This window comes from Centruroides sculpturatus, unplaced genomic scaffold (genome assembly GCF_000671375.1).
Source record: "Centruroides sculpturatus isolate CEXI.00-Female unplaced genomic scaffold, Cexi_2.0 scaffold336, whole genome shotgun sequence".
Taxonomy (NCBI): Eukaryota; Metazoa; Arthropoda; class Arachnida; order Scorpiones; family Buthidae; genus Centruroides; species Centruroides sculpturatus.
This window is the reverse complement of record NW_019384582.1, coordinates 671,621-690,357: the sequence shown is the minus strand read 5'-3', so window position 1 is coordinate 690,357 and position 18,737 is coordinate 671,621. Positions and strand designations below refer to the sequence as shown.

The 18,737-nt window shown below is 24.8% G+C and overlaps 1 protein-coding gene across 1 annotated transcript in view; it reads left to right on the top strand.

The window, feature by feature from the left end:
- LOC111624501 (thyroid adenoma-associated protein homolog) overlaps window positions 1-18,737 on the top strand; it is a 44,791-nt gene that overhangs the window by 7,126 nt on the left and 18,928 nt on the right. The window contains exons 4-10 of the mRNA XM_023367356.1: window positions 4,928-5,190; window positions 5,268-5,377; window positions 7,556-7,685; window positions 10,524-10,628; window positions 13,457-13,579; window positions 16,689-16,888; window positions 17,813-18,095. Coding sequence (XP_023223124.1) covers window positions 4,928-5,190; window positions 5,268-5,377; window positions 7,556-7,685; window positions 10,524-10,628; window positions 13,457-13,579; window positions 16,689-16,888; window positions 17,813-18,095 — 1,214 coding nt within the window. The remainder of the gene's footprint in view (window positions 1-4,927; window positions 5,191-5,267; window positions 5,378-7,555; window positions 7,686-10,523; window positions 10,629-13,456; window positions 13,580-16,688; window positions 16,889-17,812; window positions 18,096-18,737) is intronic.

The following is an 18,737-nucleotide window of genomic DNA, read 5'->3' as shown; positions in this document are numbered from 1 at the left end:
TGCAGGTTATAATAATATGGGTAATACATTACTGTGGATTATTTGTAAAAAATTATAGTACTACTTTTGGATCTGATGATTTTCTTGAATTTATTTTAGCTGTCAATTTTATTTTAGTTAAAACTAAATTTTATTTATCACATAATACAATATTTATTTATTTATTTATTTATTTACATTTAATTGGAAACATCAGAGACGATTGTATTCCATTCCACTCCCCAATAACAAAGAAAAAAAAAAATGATCCCCAATAAAATGATTACAAAATATAAAAGATATAACAGACATAATAAAAAAAAATTATAAATTAAGTAAGACAACAGATACATCATATATTATATAAAATAGATTACTATAAACATATATCATAACAGATTACTATAAAAATTATTTATTCTGTTATATAAAAATAAAAATTTAATTTACTTAATTACTACAAATCTGTTGAATCAATATTATTTTAAACTGAAATTTGTTTCATGTCACTATAAACATATATTATACATCTATTAAATGTTTCATTACAATATAAATTTACTTGAAATTTAACTACTGTTTATCAGTTTTAATAATGTTATTCAATGTATAATTTTTAAGAAACTGTTTTATTAAAAATTTAATCAATTTAAAGTTTTTATGTAAAATAATTTTATGGAATATTCAATTGTCTTTTATCTAATGAATATAAAATCTGTAATTTCCAAAAAAAAGAAAGCTTTTTCCTTCACATACCCTTATAAAAGTTTTAGTATTTTAAATTAAATTTTAATTTTATTTACTGAATTTAATTTTTACTTTACTTTATATTTTTACTTTTTAATTTTTTTTATTTTTAAACGTATCTACTAACTAGAGGTAGTTATTTATATTAAGGCTTATCACACCAGTGAACATAAACACAAAATTTCTAAAATTGAATATATATATATTATATATTGTATTTGTCAATATAAATTGCATTTGTTATATATATATTGTATTTGTTATATAAATTGCATTTGTCAATTTTGAAAATAAAATTGTAGTTCCTAACTGAAAATTTGCTTATATATATATATTTATATATTTAAGTTTACGATAATTAAAACTTTCAATATGTACAAAATATGTAAAATACACCCAAAATACATTTCAGACTTTAAAATAGACTCTCTTCAGTTGGTATTTTAATTAAATACATGAGAAAGTATACATAAAAGTTATATTAAAAGGATGTAATAATGATGACAGTTTCTTAATTGTGTTGTCTTTATTGTTATTATGGCTTTTTAATATAACTTTTATGTATACTTTCTCATGTGTTTAATTAAAACATCAACTGAAGAGAGTCTATTTTAAAGTCTGAAATGCATTTTGGGTGTATTTTACATATTTTGTACATATTGAAAGTTTTAATTATTATAAACTTAAATATATATTAAATTTAAGAAATTTTGTGTTTATGTTCACTGATGTGATAAGCACTAATATAAATAACTACCTTAAGATAGTAAATATGTTTAATAATAGTAGAGGCAAAAAACAAAAAAATACATTAGTATCAAAAGTGAATTTAATTTGTTAATAATAAATTATTGATCTGTTATCTATGTAATGATAATTTAATAATTTACTCAGTATGTCAAACCAGTAGATTGTACAGAATTCAGTGTTACCATTTTTGATCAAATTGTTTATTTTATCAATAGAAGCCATCATCACCTTAATCTTTATGATTCAATATACAATTCTTCTCTATTAGTGACTCCATAATTCAAATAAACATTTACATGAGAAAGAAGTAAAAAAATAATAATTTAAAATAGAAATGTTTATAAACTTTATAATATTTCTGATATATTTAATATACTTTTTTGAATAAACAATACTTTTGTTTATTCAAAAAACCAATAATATAGTTATGTTATTAGTTTTTGAAATTACTACAGTATGACTAATTTTATTATTTTATAAAAATAAAAATTAATGGAATTCCTAACTAATCATCAGAAACATTGAGAGTTGAAAAAGTTTTTTTGAACACTTATTTCAAATATTTTAAAGTTAGATTTTACATGAAAAATGTTAGATGAATTTGTTACTCTTTCTGTAGAGAGTTATAAATATATCTAATATTTGTCTAATATAAATAAAATCAAATAAAATTTTATTTAAAAATATTTGAAATAAGTGTTTGAAAAACTTTTTCAATTCTCAATCTTTCTGATAATTAATTAGAAATTTCTATAATTTTTTAATTTATAAAATATATACTGTTGCATGTAGTATGTAACAGTGTATATTTAGAAACTGCTACTATTTATTTATTTTATTGCTTGATGTATAAGCTCATTCAATCTAATGTATTTCATCATATTTTAAAATGATTTGATAGAAAAACAATAACAATAATAAATCATACTGCATGAAATAGAATACTATTAAAAATTTTTTAAATCTTTTATTAATCTTATTAGATTATAACTAACAAAATTATGATTTTTAGAAACATTGAATCAGTTACAGTCAGCAGTACAAAAAGCAATTGGTCGACGTTTTGAAACTGCACAAATAGTTAAAAATTTAAATGATGATTATTGNAACTAATATTTATTTATTTATTTATTTATTTACATTTAATTGGAAACATCAGAGACGATTGTATTCCATTCCACTCCCCAATAACAAAGAAAAAAAAAAATGATCCCCAATAAAATGATTACAAAATATAAAAGATATAACAGACATAATAAAAAAAAATTATAAATTAAGTAAGACAACAGATACATCATATATTATATAAAATAGATTACTATAAACATATATCATAACAGATTACTATAAAAATTATTTATTCTGTTATATAAAAATAAAAATTTAATTTACTTAATTACTACAAATCTGTTGAATCAATATTATTTTAAACTGAAATTTGTTTCATGTCACTATAAACATATATTATACATCTATTAAATGTTTCATTACAATATAAATTTACTTGAAATTTAACTACTGTTTATCAGTTTTAATAATGTTATTCAATGTATAATTTTTAAGAAACTGTTTTATTAAAAATTTAATCAATTTAAAGTTTTTATGTAAAATAATTTTATGGAATATTCAATTGTCTTTTATCTAATGAATATAAAATCTGTAATTTCCAAAAAAAAGAAAGCTTTTTCCTTCACATACCCTTATAAAAGTTTTAGTATTTTAAATTAAATTTTAATTTTATTTACTGAATTTAATTTTTACTTTACTTTATATTTTTACTTTTTAATTTTTTTTATTTTTAAACGTATCTACTAACTAGAGGTAGTTATTTATATTAAGGCTTATCACACCAGTGAACATAAACACAAAATTTCTAAAATTGAATATATATATATTATATATTGTATTTGTCAATATAAATTGCATTTGTTATATATATATTGTATTTGTTATATAAATTGCATTTGTCAATTTTGAAAATAAAATTGTAGTTCCTAACTGAAAATTTGCTTATATATATATATTTATATATTTAAGTTTACGATAATTAAAACTTTCAATATGTACAAAATATGTAAAATACACCCAAAATACATTTCAGACTTTAAAATAGACTCTCTTCAGTTGGTATTTTAATTAAATACATGAGAAAGTATACATAAAAGTTATATTAAAAGGATGTAATAATGATGACAGTTTCTTAATTGTGTTGTCTTTATTGTTATTATGGCTTTTTAATATAACTTTTATGTATACTTTCTCATGTGTTTAATTAAAACATCAACTGAAGAGAGTCTATTTTAAAGTCTGAAATGCATTTTGGGTGTATTTTACATATTTTGTACATATTGAAAGTTTTAATTATTATAAACTTAAATATATATTAAATTTAAGAAATTTTGTGTTTATGTTCACTGATGTGATAAGCACTAATATAAATAACTACCTTAAGATAGTAAATATGTTTAATAATAGTAGAGGCAAAAAACAAAAAAATACATTAGTATCAAAAGTGAATTTAATTTGTTAATAATAAATTATTGATCTGTTATCTATGTAATGATAATTTAATAATTTACTCAGTATGTCAAACCAGTAGATTGTACAGAATTCAGTGTTACCATTTTTGATCAAATTGTTTATTTTATCAATAGAAGCCATCATCACCTTAATCTTTATGATTCAATATACAATTCTTCTCTATTAGTGACTCCATAATTCAAATAAACATTTACATGAGAAAGAAGTAAAAAAATAATAATTTAAAATAGAAATGTTTATAAACTTTATAATATTTCTGATATATTTAATATACTTTTTTGAATAAACAATACTTTTGTTTATTCAAAAAACCAATAATATAGTTATGTTATTAGTTTTTGAAATTACTACAGTATGACTAATTTTATTATTTTATAAAAATAAAAATTAATGGAATTCCTAACTAATCATCAGAAACATTGAGAGTTGAAAAAGTTTTTTTGAACACTTATTTCAAATATTTTAAAGTTAGATTTTACATGAAAAATGTTAGATGAATTTGTTACTCTTTCTGTAGAGAGTTATAAATATATCTAATATTTGTCTAATATAAATAAAATCAAATAAAATTTTATTTAAAAATATTTGAAATAAGTGTTTGAAAAACTTTTTCAATTCTCAATCTTTCTGATAATTAATTAGAAATTTCTATAATTTTTTAATTTATAAAATATATACTGTTGCATGTAGTATGTAACAGTGTATATTTAGAAACTGCTACTATTTATTTATTTTATTGCTTGATGTATAAGCTCATTCAATCTAATGTATTTCATCATATTTTAAAATGATTTGATAGAAAAACAATAACAATAATAAATCATACTGCATGAAATAGAATACTATTAAAAATTTTTTAAATCTTTTATTAATCTTATTAGATTATAACTAACAAAATTATGATTTTTAGAAACATTGAATCAGTTACAGTCAGCGGTACAAAAAGCAATTGGTCGACGTTTTGAAACTGCACAAATAGTTAAAAATTTAAATGATGATTATTGCAAGTCTTTTGTAACAATTGATGTAATGAAAACTAGAGCAGTGACAGCACAAATGTTATTATTATGCAGTTGGAGAGCACATAAAGAAGTATCATTATTGCTTGGTGATATTTGTCAAAAAGTTCCTATTTCAGAAGAAAATGATAATGGCCTTATTTCTTGTGACCAGGTTTAAAATTTTTCTTTTATTGTTTTTTTTTATTTATTGTCAAAAGTAACAAGTATTTAAAATTTTTATTTTGATAGATTTTGAAAATAGGTGAATTTTTTAATCAACAGTTAGCTGAAGTTAAACATCGTGGAGCTTTTGAACAAGCCTATATAGGATTTTCAAAATTATGCCACAGACTTTGGAGGTAATTTGTTTATTTTGATATAATTTTTCATAGTATATAATAAAAATAAATTTCTATAACATTATTAATTTATCATTATTTTTTAAATAGAATTAAAAGTAATAAATTATATATATTTGAAAAATTAAGTTAAAGAATGTACAGAAAATTAATTTTTTATGTAATATTATATTGTAGTTTAATATATTTAAAGCAATGAAAACACATTAATATTTTTGAAAATTTAATTCAAATTAACTGTTTATTATGGCTTAAAAATAAATGCAGATTAAATAATTATGAATAAAAATGAAGTAAATGTAAACAGGACTTTAAATTTTTATGCATTAATCAGTTATGATTGAATATGTAAAAATCTTAAATTATTCACAAATGCTGGATGAATTGTTCTTGAACACATACAACTATCAACTATACTTTTAAAACCAACAGGCTTTAATTCAACATTGACAAATGTTTTTTATCTAATAACAAATCTGCTTCAGGTCTATAAAGTATAACATTTTAATTCTGGAATTTACATATAATTGTTACAATATTTAAAATTAATTACAATCATTACAATATTAATTCTCACATAATTCTAGATGAAAAAGTGTAGAACAACTTTTGAATTTCAAATGTATTTCTAAATTATAAATATTGTAACAATCACATGTACAGTACATTCCAGAATTAGAATGTTAAGCTTTATGGAAAAATTTATATACTCACATACTATGCTAAATATAGATTACAGAGGAAATATACTGCCTTTTGGTATTAAATTTATTTACTTATTTATTTATTGACATTGGATATATACAAGTACTTTCAACATTTTTAAATGTCATCCTTAGGTGAACAAAGAACATTCAAAATTTGAATAGCAATTTAAAAAATTTTTTCACATTGACCAAATGTAAGAACATGTTCTAAATCTAAATGTGTAGTAAGTGCTAGAATTAAAACGTATGAGTAAAAGTTTTGATTTGAATTTAAAACAAATACAGAGGATATTCACAACATATATAAAATGTGGCTAAATAAAATAAAAAAATCGATAACCAAAATAAAATACAGTATAGTGTTAAGAAAAATAACATAAAAACAAAATAAGGTTAAAATAAATATCTAGATATTGATAATTAATAAGAACATAAAGATTAAGGTTTTAAGTTTTTGTAAAGTGTTATCCATATAACAGGGAGTTTGAGAGTGGGAGAGTTGCAGGGTTTTAACAAAGATCTATATAATGACTCCCAGATGAACAGGGATCTACAATCCAAACATTATTTAAGAATGGAAGTTTGGGCCATAGTGGTGTGAAATCATTTTCTAGTATGTTTCTTGAAAGGTCAGCAGAGGGTGTGCTACATTTAACATCATCCTGATTTGAAGCATTAGAAGACTTACATAAAAAAAATATAATTATTTTTGAGTCTATTTTTTAATCCTTTTTACAGTCCAACTCAGAAGTAATAGCAAAACTGGCTCAAAGAAATAACTAAATAAAACAACATACATAGAATATTAAAAAAATTACATAAGTTAAAATTGATCAAAATGCCAACTTTTTATTGTAGGATTCGGCACTTTTACAATAAAACATTAATAAAATTTTTCACAATATCTATTAGAGGGCTTCATAATAAAAGGTTGGCGCCTTGATCATTTTTAACTTATGTGATTTTTTAATATTCTATGTTTTGGTTAATCTTCAATAAAATAATTGAAGATTTAGTTATATGTTCAGGTCAGTTTTGCTGTTATTTCTGAGTTGGACTGTAAAAAGGATTAAAGAATAGACTCTAAAAAAATTATTATATTTTTTTATGTAAGTCTTCTAATGCTTCAAATGAAGGCAATCCTGGGTCATGTTGTTTATGCAAATAGCTACATTGTTTATATCATTCTGGTTTTTATTTAAACTAAAATTAAATGGCAAGCAAATTAAGCCATTTAAATGAACACAAGATGATGATAAATATAGCATACTTTCTATTGACCTTGCAGAAAAAATTTGACCTGTGTCTGGTATCAGAGACTAATTAATATATAACTATTGTGTAAAATTTAATACCATATGTTTTCTAGATTTAAAATTAGATATAATGTAATATTCTGAGATGAATACAAGTTTAATAATAATGATTTAATTTTATAATGCTTAATTGTTTAACTATTATCATCTTATAGATCTAGCAGAACATCTTTGCATCACTTGCCAAAAATATGGCTACAAGAATTATTTGATTCATTATGTGGAAAAGGAGATTTAAAACTGTGTCCAACTAGAAGAAGTGCTGGAGTTCCATTTGCTGTTCAGGTAAAAACAGTTATTAGAAATTTAATGGTAACCTTTTTTGAGTTAATTGAATGATGGGCAAGAATTAGAGCCAGTAATATAATATTAAAACAAAAATTTTGACTTCTATGGAAGTTAACCAAGTCTTAGTAGAAGGATAAATGGCTATTATAGATATCTGTAATTGCTAAATTAAAAAATTAAAAACATTAGAAAATAGAAACAGACAAAAATCTCGTAATTGGTATAGTGACAAATAAAGATTTCCTACTGTCTTTAAAAAATGTTACTGTAAAGTATAATTATACAAAATTTTAATATAATTTTTTATAATTACAGGGTATTCTTCTTTGTTGGAGTGTTATTGACAAAAAAGAAATTTGTAATAATAAAAAATTGTCAGTAAACACTGATTCTTGAAAACTCAATTGCTTTATATGAAGCAAATAGTCTGTGAAGACTTAATAGAGTTAGTGATTACAAAAATTTATAAATTTGAAAAATATTCATATTTCTAAATTATTGCAATTTACTATTCTGTAACAGATAGCTGCTCTCTGCTTATTTGATTTTTTAAAACATATAAAGTAGAATTGACAGTTAAGTTTTTATTATATTATATCTTTTTTAGGGAACTATGTTTTGTTTACACTAGATGTTAGTTGACATCTATCTAAGAGAGTAACTGTTATCACTTGTTTAGAAAGAAAGTGATCTTAACATAACAAAAATGAACAAAGAGATGTGCATACAGTAACACAATGCCAAAAGGAATGCAGCAACAAGCAAAATGGGAAGGAATAACTATCAGCAATATGTTACAAAATCAGATATCATCTCTTTCTGGCAATCAATATTAGGAATGGAAAAATACCTAGAAAAAGTTTTCAATCAAAAGTTATAGAATAGTTAAATGTACTTTCAATCAAAAGTTATATAATAGTTAAATGTTTATGATTTAACTAACGAAAATAAAGTTATCTTTTTATATTAAATTATGATCTGTTTTCTTCCTTTAAATACAAAACTTGTTTATATTTAGATATTTTCTGAATGAAAAAATATATTAATCCAAAATAATATTTTACTTAAATTATGTAAAAACCACAGCCAAAACAATTGTGTAAATTTAGTGTGGGATATGACAGCATCATTTATATTTCGATGTATACAAACTATTGATTCATTTGTTGATTTGTTCTACTGGCAAAATGACTCATTTGCAAATTTTGATTTATTGGCAATAAATGCTTAATGCTTGTTTGATGTCCTTTATAACAAGCATTTATTTACACCTGAAGTTTGTTGGTCTCATTTTGACACACCCTATATTTATATTCATGTAAAATAACTCATAAACCATGTTCAAAAATCTTAAAATATAAAAATATTAAATATAATTAGTTTGTTCATTAATTTACATGATTTATGAAGAAATGAGAATGATTACAGAATAATGATTATATTTTGATTATACAAAATAATAATCTGGCATAATATTTTTGTTCTGATTTTTAAGCTACTTTTTTTACTATAAATATACTTTCTGCTTTAAATATACTATTTTTCTGCTATAAATATACTATTATATCAAATATTTAAATATAGGCAAAATATTACATGTAGTTTAAATTTGTTCTTCTTGAATAAATATGTTGTTGTTATTATTATTATTATTATTTTGACATATAATTAAATGATATAGACCAGGGGTGTCCAACCTTTTCATTTCTCTGGGCCACATTGGAAGAAGTCATGGAGTTTTGGGCCACAAGTATATATAATATATACTTGTGGCCCAATATACAAGTATATTTAAGGATTAACATGTCTAGATTATAATAATAAGTATTAAAACTTTATCACGAAACAGGATATTTTAAAAAATTACTTCTACAGACACTTTAATTTTTACTTAGAAATAGATAAATTCATTTATTTGATAAAACGCAATTATTTGGTTTATTTGAGTCTCTGATTAATAAAAAGTGACGAAACACCATTTTAAAGTGCATTTTTATTCAACTAATATATTTATAAATGATATGTAGCCCCAAAAGTAGCCAAAGCACCAAATGATATTTTTTTTACGTTAAACTAAAAAAAGTAGCCACATTTGGCGCAATGTAGCCAAATCTTGCAATGCTGGAAGGAATACTAAATAAAGCTGGAGTTTTAACTCAAAGGATTATAGAGCCAAATTCAGAAAAAGAAGAGAAAGGACAAAAGATAAAGTGAGAAAGATTGGAAAATTAAGACTCAATATTTGCCTAACAAAAGAACTATTTAACCTTTCTGACAACTTTTTATCTTTTGTCCTTTCTCTCTTTTCACCAAATTTGGGTCTATAATCTTTTGAGTCACAACTTCAGCTTTATTTAGTAATCCTTCCTCATTCACACATCTCCAAGTACATTAAAATATTTCATTTCCACTCAAAACTAAAATATGAATAAAGGTTTATGGCTTTGCGAAACTTCATTTCTGAGTTTATGCTGTTGAAATAAATAAATAATAAAAAATTAAAACATTTGTCGGTTTTGTTTACACCTCTATTGGGCCGCATTGGAACTTGCCTTGGGCCGCATGTGGCCCACGGGCCGCGGGTTGGACATCCCTGATATAGACAGTTAAATTTATTAATTCTGTTCATAATAATTTTTAAGAAACTTTAAAATCTTAAAATAAATCTTAAAAAAGTTCAGTAAGGATAATTATTATCCTTACTGAACATTTTTTAAGATTTTAAGATTAAGAATTTTTAAATTATTACATATTGTATATTTTAAATAATTAATCTTTTATGATGTATTTTTCTCATTATTTCAATGTTTATTTAAATTTTTTTATAATTTTCAGGCATTATTAATTACAGAACCAAATGTAACTGGATTTAATTGTTTTAAGCAAGCTATGGAGAAATTATTGGATTTATCACGATTCACTGAAAATGTTGATGCTCAGGTATATTTTTTTTTTAATTAAGATTTTATTTATTTTCTCAGATTGATATCAATTTTTGTATAGAATAATTCAGATGCAAAACTTGTATTATATAATATAATCTTTATAATTTTATATTAAAAACAATTAAAAATGATTTCATAATATAATTATTTCTTAAACTCTAATATTTTAATATTTTGCTGAAATTTCATTCTATCATAAAAATCTTTTTCTTTATTATAGTGTAAAATCACATACATTATTTAATTTGTATTAATTCAAATACTGTATTTTATTAATTGTTTTCTTTAAAAAGCTAAGCATGCAGTATACTTATTATTAATTTGTAATTAAAACTACCATAAAATAAAAAATGTTCACAAATAAGTTTTTTGATTTTTAATACTATTATAAACACTTATCTCTTCTAAAATAATCTTAAAGAAAATACTTTTAAAGAATAAAATTTATTTAATAACAACAGTTACTACATTGTAATATTAATATATATTTGTGTTGATAAAGTAAAGCTTTTAGTTCCCTGACAAAAAATAATTTTAGTCAGTTTTTATATATTTTATAAAAATTCCATTAGAGTATTCTTTTTTCAAATATCCACCTCCAGTAATCATACATATTGTAACCAAACACCAGACTGCTGTCCAATATCCACTGTTCATTCCATTATTTCTTTTCCCTTCTTTTATATTTTTGCAATTCAACATACCCAACATAGACAATCTACACTCTCTCCTCTCTACTAAGTTTACACAAGCTGAGAAGGACAACATTGTGTTTTTGTTGTTTGAATGCATACTGGTGTTTTACTTGTTGCTAATTTTTAATTATTCAGTAAACATAGCTAATATATGATAAGTCTGTTGTTAAAGTGGATTATATTTGCATTAAACTTGTATTGGTATGTGTTCTTGACTTGTTAATTAATGTGTCTTTCCATGCATTGGCAAGAGATTCAGAGACTGTTGTGTTTAAGAATATTCCTGCTAACTTCTGCTTAAATATTTCCTTTTTTTTTTTTTTTTTTATTTTTTACTATCTATCCACAAATTAGAGAAGTGAAGTGATGTGTCTGATGATCTTTGTGTAACTGGAGGGTCAGTACCTTTTTGATGCCTCATCAGGACTGACACCACCATGTCTCGTTCGACACAGAAGCCGCAAAGGTGAGGTTGTTTTGGTTTTGAAAGTAGGTCATACAAGCGGCTGTGTAGATGAGCGATCGGATTCTGGATGGAGGACGGTGAGACAGTGCAACGGAAGTAGTGCACACAGACTCTAGGGTTAACAACAAATAATTATTTATTTGAAAAGAAAAAGATTATATGATACATATATCATAATATCAGATTAACTGACCTATCTAATGGAGGTGATCATGAGAGAGAGAGTTTACAATTCTTCATGAGTTGATAAATACCTGGAGTGGATGGTGTCTCCAAGGTAATGTGCTTTGATTAGGATTTTGTTGTGACTAGGGCCTTAAGGTTGTCTAATTGAACTTTCCTGAATGATTAAGGATCATTCAGGAAAGTTTGTCTTTGAAGACACATTTGACCGAAGGTAAAGTGAAATATCCAAAGTGAAGTAGGATTGGGCACTCACACAAGAAATTGTGATGATTTTGACTCCTTGAGGAACAGACAACGACTGACTCATTTGGCCATCAATTCTGATATTAAAACGGTAACACATGGCCGAGAGGTCAACAGATCGGAAAAGTGTCACTTTCACTGTTGAGAAAATGTAAATGGAGATATTCTCTGGTAGTAGTAAGGGATAGTCAACAGCGTTAGTTGTCAAAATAGGTATGATGAAATCGAAAAAAGATATTCATTAAAGTTTGGCTTCTCACATCTGCATCATTCCATGTTATCTCAGCATCTCCATGCTAGTGATACAGGCTAGAGCTGTGCTGTTTCTTCTATTACATGCATCATATTTGAGCTCATATATTCATTTAGAAAAATTCCTCCTTGTGTAACCAATGTAGGCCACGTTCATGCTAATGTTGTTCATCTTAGCTAGTATCCTATACACTACCATTTTTATGCTACTTGAATCCTATCTTTATCATTCTTTAAAATTATATATATCATAGGATTGTGCTTGTAAACTACGTATCATTTTGTTTTCTGGTTAATTCCTGGCTAATACCACTTTTAGTGTGCTAAGGAATGTGAAACGATGAATGTTTAATCACAAATGACTCTGAATCTCTTGCTAATGCATGGAAGTACTCATTAATTAACAAGTTAAGGACATGCACATCAATACAAGTTTAGTACAGATATAATCCACACTGTTATGTATTTATATTTATTTACTTATTTATTTATTTTTATTGTAGAACAACAGGCAATAGTCATTTATACAAATCTTATTATAAATTGACATTATTTCTCTATGTACTTAAATTTTTTCCAAATATTTATATTTATTTCAAAGACTAACATTTCTGCATTATATTTTTAAATGCTCAATATTCCGATGATGGTCTATCATGTAGACTAAAACATTAGATTTTTAATAAATCTGTTTATTGTGGTGTGTTTGTATGCATAATGGTTAAATCAGTATTCATATCAAATTACTATAAAATATTCAATGTAATTTTGTGCAGATAACCTACAAATTATTGTTTAAAGTCAGTATGTAATGGATACAAATTATTTGATGATTAGTGTTATCTGCCAATTTTAATCTGTCTTTGAAACATTAGAGAAAATTTTTTTAATATAAAAATTTTATAAATTTATTGTCTTTATTTTTTGAAAAAATGAGAATCTTAAAATAATGAATCTTAATTTAAATATTTTGTAATATAGGTTCACGCTCTTAATATTTTGAGAGCAATTTACAAAGATACATGTCTCGGAGAACTTGTTATGCCTTTTGTTGCAGAAGGAGTGAAAACATCAATTAAGGGATTCAAGGAAGTACACTGGGGGGTAAGAAATTTATTATTCTGTATATACTGTAATATTTGAGACAATTGAATATATTGTAATCAGGAATTTGAAAATTTATGTTTATCTTAATGTAGCATTTGAGATATATTTAGAATATAAATCAAATATAATTTTAATTCTTTACAGCTTTTTATTAACTAATTTTGTGCTTTATTCTCAGCAAGAATTTTTATGTTACTAAAAATTTCATATCTCACATAAAACTGTTTGTGTATTTACAATGCTTTTTGTGTTTTTACTAAAACATCTTGGTCATAATGATTGAAATTTTTTAAAAATTTGCAATTTAAAATATTTTAAAAATTATAAATTTTTTTACAATTACTGTAAGGTCTCGTTTTATGCGATTGATACGTTCTACAGAAAAGCGCATATAAAAAATTTGCATAAAAAAAGACTTTACTTGCCTTGCAAAAGTAGGGATACGTTCCGTAATTTTCTAAAATCGCATAAAACCAAAACAATGAGTTAAAATTAACTTAAAACCACATAAAAAAAGTTTGCAGAAATTAAAAGAAATAGGTTGCTTAATAAATTACTTTGAATGTCTGAAAGAAATTCATATAAAATTTAATTTCAAAACAATTACAGTTTATACCTTTCAATGCGAAACTCAGAATGATGTAATAGCGACTTGTCGATGGTATCATGTACAAGGGGAATCCCCGAATTGCAAAAGCTCACTCTAAAAACAAATCACTGACATCTGGATGTGAAGAGTTAATTAAATTTTAACCCTTTAGTTCCTCTCCCGAGTTAACTCGGGCAGGTTACATAGCGTTACATAAAACACGGTCCTTAAGATTTTTGAATTTTTTTTTTTTTTTTGAATTTTTGGAATGTTTTTAAGTCTCCAAATTTTTAAAAAATATTTAAAAATATACGGCCAGTTAGTGTTCACCCTACTTTAAACCCTTGTCCTCCCGCAACGTCTATGAGAATGCCCCGGGAAATCCAACTCCAGCTGTGTTCATGGTCATCCAGATGTGTAAACAAGATTCATCGGTGTTAAATTTCACATCAGGGCGAGACAAAGGAAGTTAAACTTTGAAGGTTTTTCTTCAAAATTAACGCATTTCTTTCATTTTTTTCAGTTTTAAATATTTTTTTATGTTTAATTACATTTATATCAAAAATTGCTAGGAACTAAAGCGATTAAGGTAGATCTAGCTGTCCTTTACATCCATAAACGTTATATGTCAGCGGAACAAATGGAGTGAGCTTTGAGTGTTCCACGATTTTTGGAGACTGTCCTTACGCGGGCTTCCTAAACAAGCCTATATGTATGTTTGTCCAAAAATTTTTTGGACGAAATACAAACTGCACAACTTCAAAATTGCATAAAAATAATCCGCATAAAAAGAGACCTTACAGTATTTTACAAAAATTACAATTAATTTGCCTTAAATAGTATAAATACTCTACTAAATAACTGATGTTGTCTGGGAAAATGCAAAAGAGGGTAAAAATAAAATAGAGTAAAATTTTATGATTAGATAATGGTATACAATATATATACACCATATAGATAAATTGAATGATAACACAGAAAATTGCATTGGATTATTAATGCACTACTTGTAAATACATAATTTTTGTATACATGTATACATATATAAAATAATATATCTGAATCCTAAATTATTAACTAAATTTAAGCCTACAAAACTTTATTATATTTCAGGCTGTACTGTGTGAATTATCAATATAGAGCTGGATTCATGTCACCATTAAAAAATTCAGAATAATGACTTTGAAAAATAATTTTCTGAATTATTATTCAAAGTTGTTATTCTGAATTTTTAATTATCAATCTTTACAAAAGATGGTAACAAGATGGAAAAGATAAACAGTTACCTTTAGTCAAAGTTTAGATATTTATTTAATTAAAAATTAGCTTAAAATAGCAAAAAATAATCCAGCAGATTAGACTTAAGTTTGGTTTAAGACAATAAACAAACAAACAGTAAGCTTATTCAAATGGAGTTGGGCAGAAGAAGATTCAAATCTTGGAATGGATTAAACCATGCTCTATTTTTGTTATAGTATAAAAATATAATCTATGTTTTTTGCTTAATTTTGATAAAGATAAATTGATTTACTAATGAATAAGATTTTGTTTTACGTAAAAAAATGTTTCATATCTGTAGTACAAAGCCGTGATATTTGCATTACTCTATCCATGTTTTATCCAACTATCTCATGCAAGAGAAATGAATTTTAATGAATGTAATGAGTTATTTAATCATAAAACTTTTATGGTACTTATTAAAAGTTTAGGCTGTATCAGATTAATATTTGCCAGAAAAAATTTGTTTTTGAATTTCTTTAATCATTTTTAATTAGTTAATTTAAAATTTACTTAATTATAGATAGGCTAAAGCAGTGTTTTTTAACCTTTTTAAATACGCGACCCCTTTACAAGTTAAAAAATTCTGGCGACCTCTCAGGGCCATATTAAAACTATATCAGTGATTTTAAAAACTACATATTTACTTTTCTTTCTGTTGACACCCAAATATCAATCGAAAAACCAATTGTACTGTAAAATAAACAGGCCTAGCCTTATCAACAAAATTGTAGTTTTTTTTATTGTAGTGTAGAACATATAAACACTTGTTTTTTTTTTTTACTTGCGACCCCCGTGTAAGGCTTTGCGACCCCTCTGGGGGTCGCGACCCACAGGTTGAAAAAACACTGGGCTAAAGATAACAAAATTTGAAATAAATAGTAGTATACCAAGTTTAATACAATATTACATGAGAATCATAAAAAAAATCTCAAAAAGCTAGTTTCAGAAGTTGGTGACATCTTGAACTGTTTAGTGATTTTTATAATTGTCATTTCTTGAATTTATGGAACTAACTGTCTCAGAGAAGATGAATTTATGTGATTATTAATAAATCTAATTACTTAAAATTATAATTTTGATTATATTTTATATGTCATGTTAGTTTTAATTAGGTTTTATTCTTTAATATAATATATAATAATATAGTTTATTTTAAGGATATTTATAAAATATGGATAAATTATTCCTGAAGTGGATTAATAATGTATATTTCAAATTTTCTTTATAATGAATTAGGTTCAAAATTCAGCAACTTTGCTATTTACTGCTTTGATGACTCGTATATTTGGTGTCAATCGTTCAAAAGATGAACCCCATAAAAAAAACTGTATGACAGGACGTGTTTTTTTCTTGCATTTTCCTTCACTGTTTGAATTCTTGCTTAAAGAATTACAAGAAGCAACACAAGAAATGTCATCTTCAGTTAATTCTAGAAGGTAATAAAATGGATTAATATATATAATATATATATTTTAAATATATATATTATATATATTTAAAAATTTACTTATACTGTATTTTCATGGAATGACCAGCATGCCACATAAAAACGGGGAGACCAGCTTGCCGGAAACTCTGAGGTTACTGGCATGATGGTTAAACTGTGACTAAAATATAAAATTAATCAGATATAATGTTTTGTTCTTTTGTTCTTTTTCTTTAATGTTTAATTAACATTAAACATTAAAGAAAACATTCTTTCAAGTACAATAAAATAATAACATTGTAATTTGACTGACTTAAAATCAGAAAGAGAGTTTTCATTTACAAGACAATAAAACAGCTAACGAATTATTGACAATAGTAATAGTAGTAGTATTAGTAGTATTAGTTAGTCAGTGTGAGCTACACTGACCATCCATCCCAACCTTAAAAATAACACTTTCCTCTCAAATTTCACATAAAACCAATGTTAATTGATGTAAGCTGAGATAATTTATAGCAAGTTTCTTAAGTTTTATATGTTTATTTTTGCATTTTTGAATCAAATAACAATAAAACACACAAAAAAAGCATTTTCGAAATTTCATGAGTATTTTAAGTTGTTAGTTTCACAGTTTTAGAATAAAAACTCATTCGTTTTTATGTGATGTAATTTATTATTATTTTTTTAATGTACCCTCTAGATAGGGATGTGTAACCTCACTTAAGTCAGCACACTTGCATTTCCCTGGGATAAACCAGCATGCCAATTTTTACCATATGGAAATATCTGATTTTATGGTCTTCACCAGATAGACCAGCATGCTGGTCATTCTGCAAAAATATAATATATATATATATATATAATATNATATATATATATATTTAAATTAAATTATTTAAATTAAATTTAACCTGGTAATTGCTTCTATTTATAGTTCGTATCTCCATCCAACACTATATCCAATACTTCTCCTTCTATCAAGATTATATCCTTCACCAGTAGAAGGTTGTGATTCTAATTTAAACCTCATTTGTTTTGTTCCATTTGTACAACAAGCAGCCTGTAGTTCAATTTGGAAAACACGAGTACTTGCTGCACGTGCCTTAATTCCATTATTGTCTCCTGATGAATGCTTGCAATTCTTAAATGAACTTTTTCAATCAATTTGTGCTGATGATTTAACTTATCAAAATAAATTACATGGAAAATTACTTCAGGTAAAAACATTTTTTAAATTTCATAATAATAATAATAATAATAATATAGCAATCTATAGGGTAATCATAATTAAAATTCCGATTTCACAATGTCTGAAATAGGAACCACTGGTCAGAATGACTTGACATTTTGCATGAATATCTGTGAAACAATGGAATTTTTTTTTTTGTGAAGAAAAAAATTAACTTCAAAAATTGGCCACTAGGAGACAGTTCATGTTTTATTATGATAGAAAGCAGTACAAAAGTAAAAAATATTTACAAGTGACAACAAATGTTCAATATGCTGTCCTTTGCATTCTGATTCAAGCTGAAAATTGCAAAATAACATGTTCAACAACAGATCTGAGTGTTTTTGTAGAGCTTTTGTGGATATGATGTGTGATGCTGGCTTTCAGTTCTGCTAAATTTGTAATGTGCCCATTAAACACAACATTCTTTAGATAAGGCCAGATGGCCGAGCAGTCTAGATAGCAGTCTACTGCACTGGGAAATCCAGGATTGAACCTGGACGGTTGAATGCAGGATTGAAAAACATAAATTTACAGATAGCAAATGGTTACATTAAGTAGGATGAGTTTATCACTTTTAGTGCCTCTAAATCTGACTCTTAAGTCATAAAACTCCCCTCCAGTTTCTTAT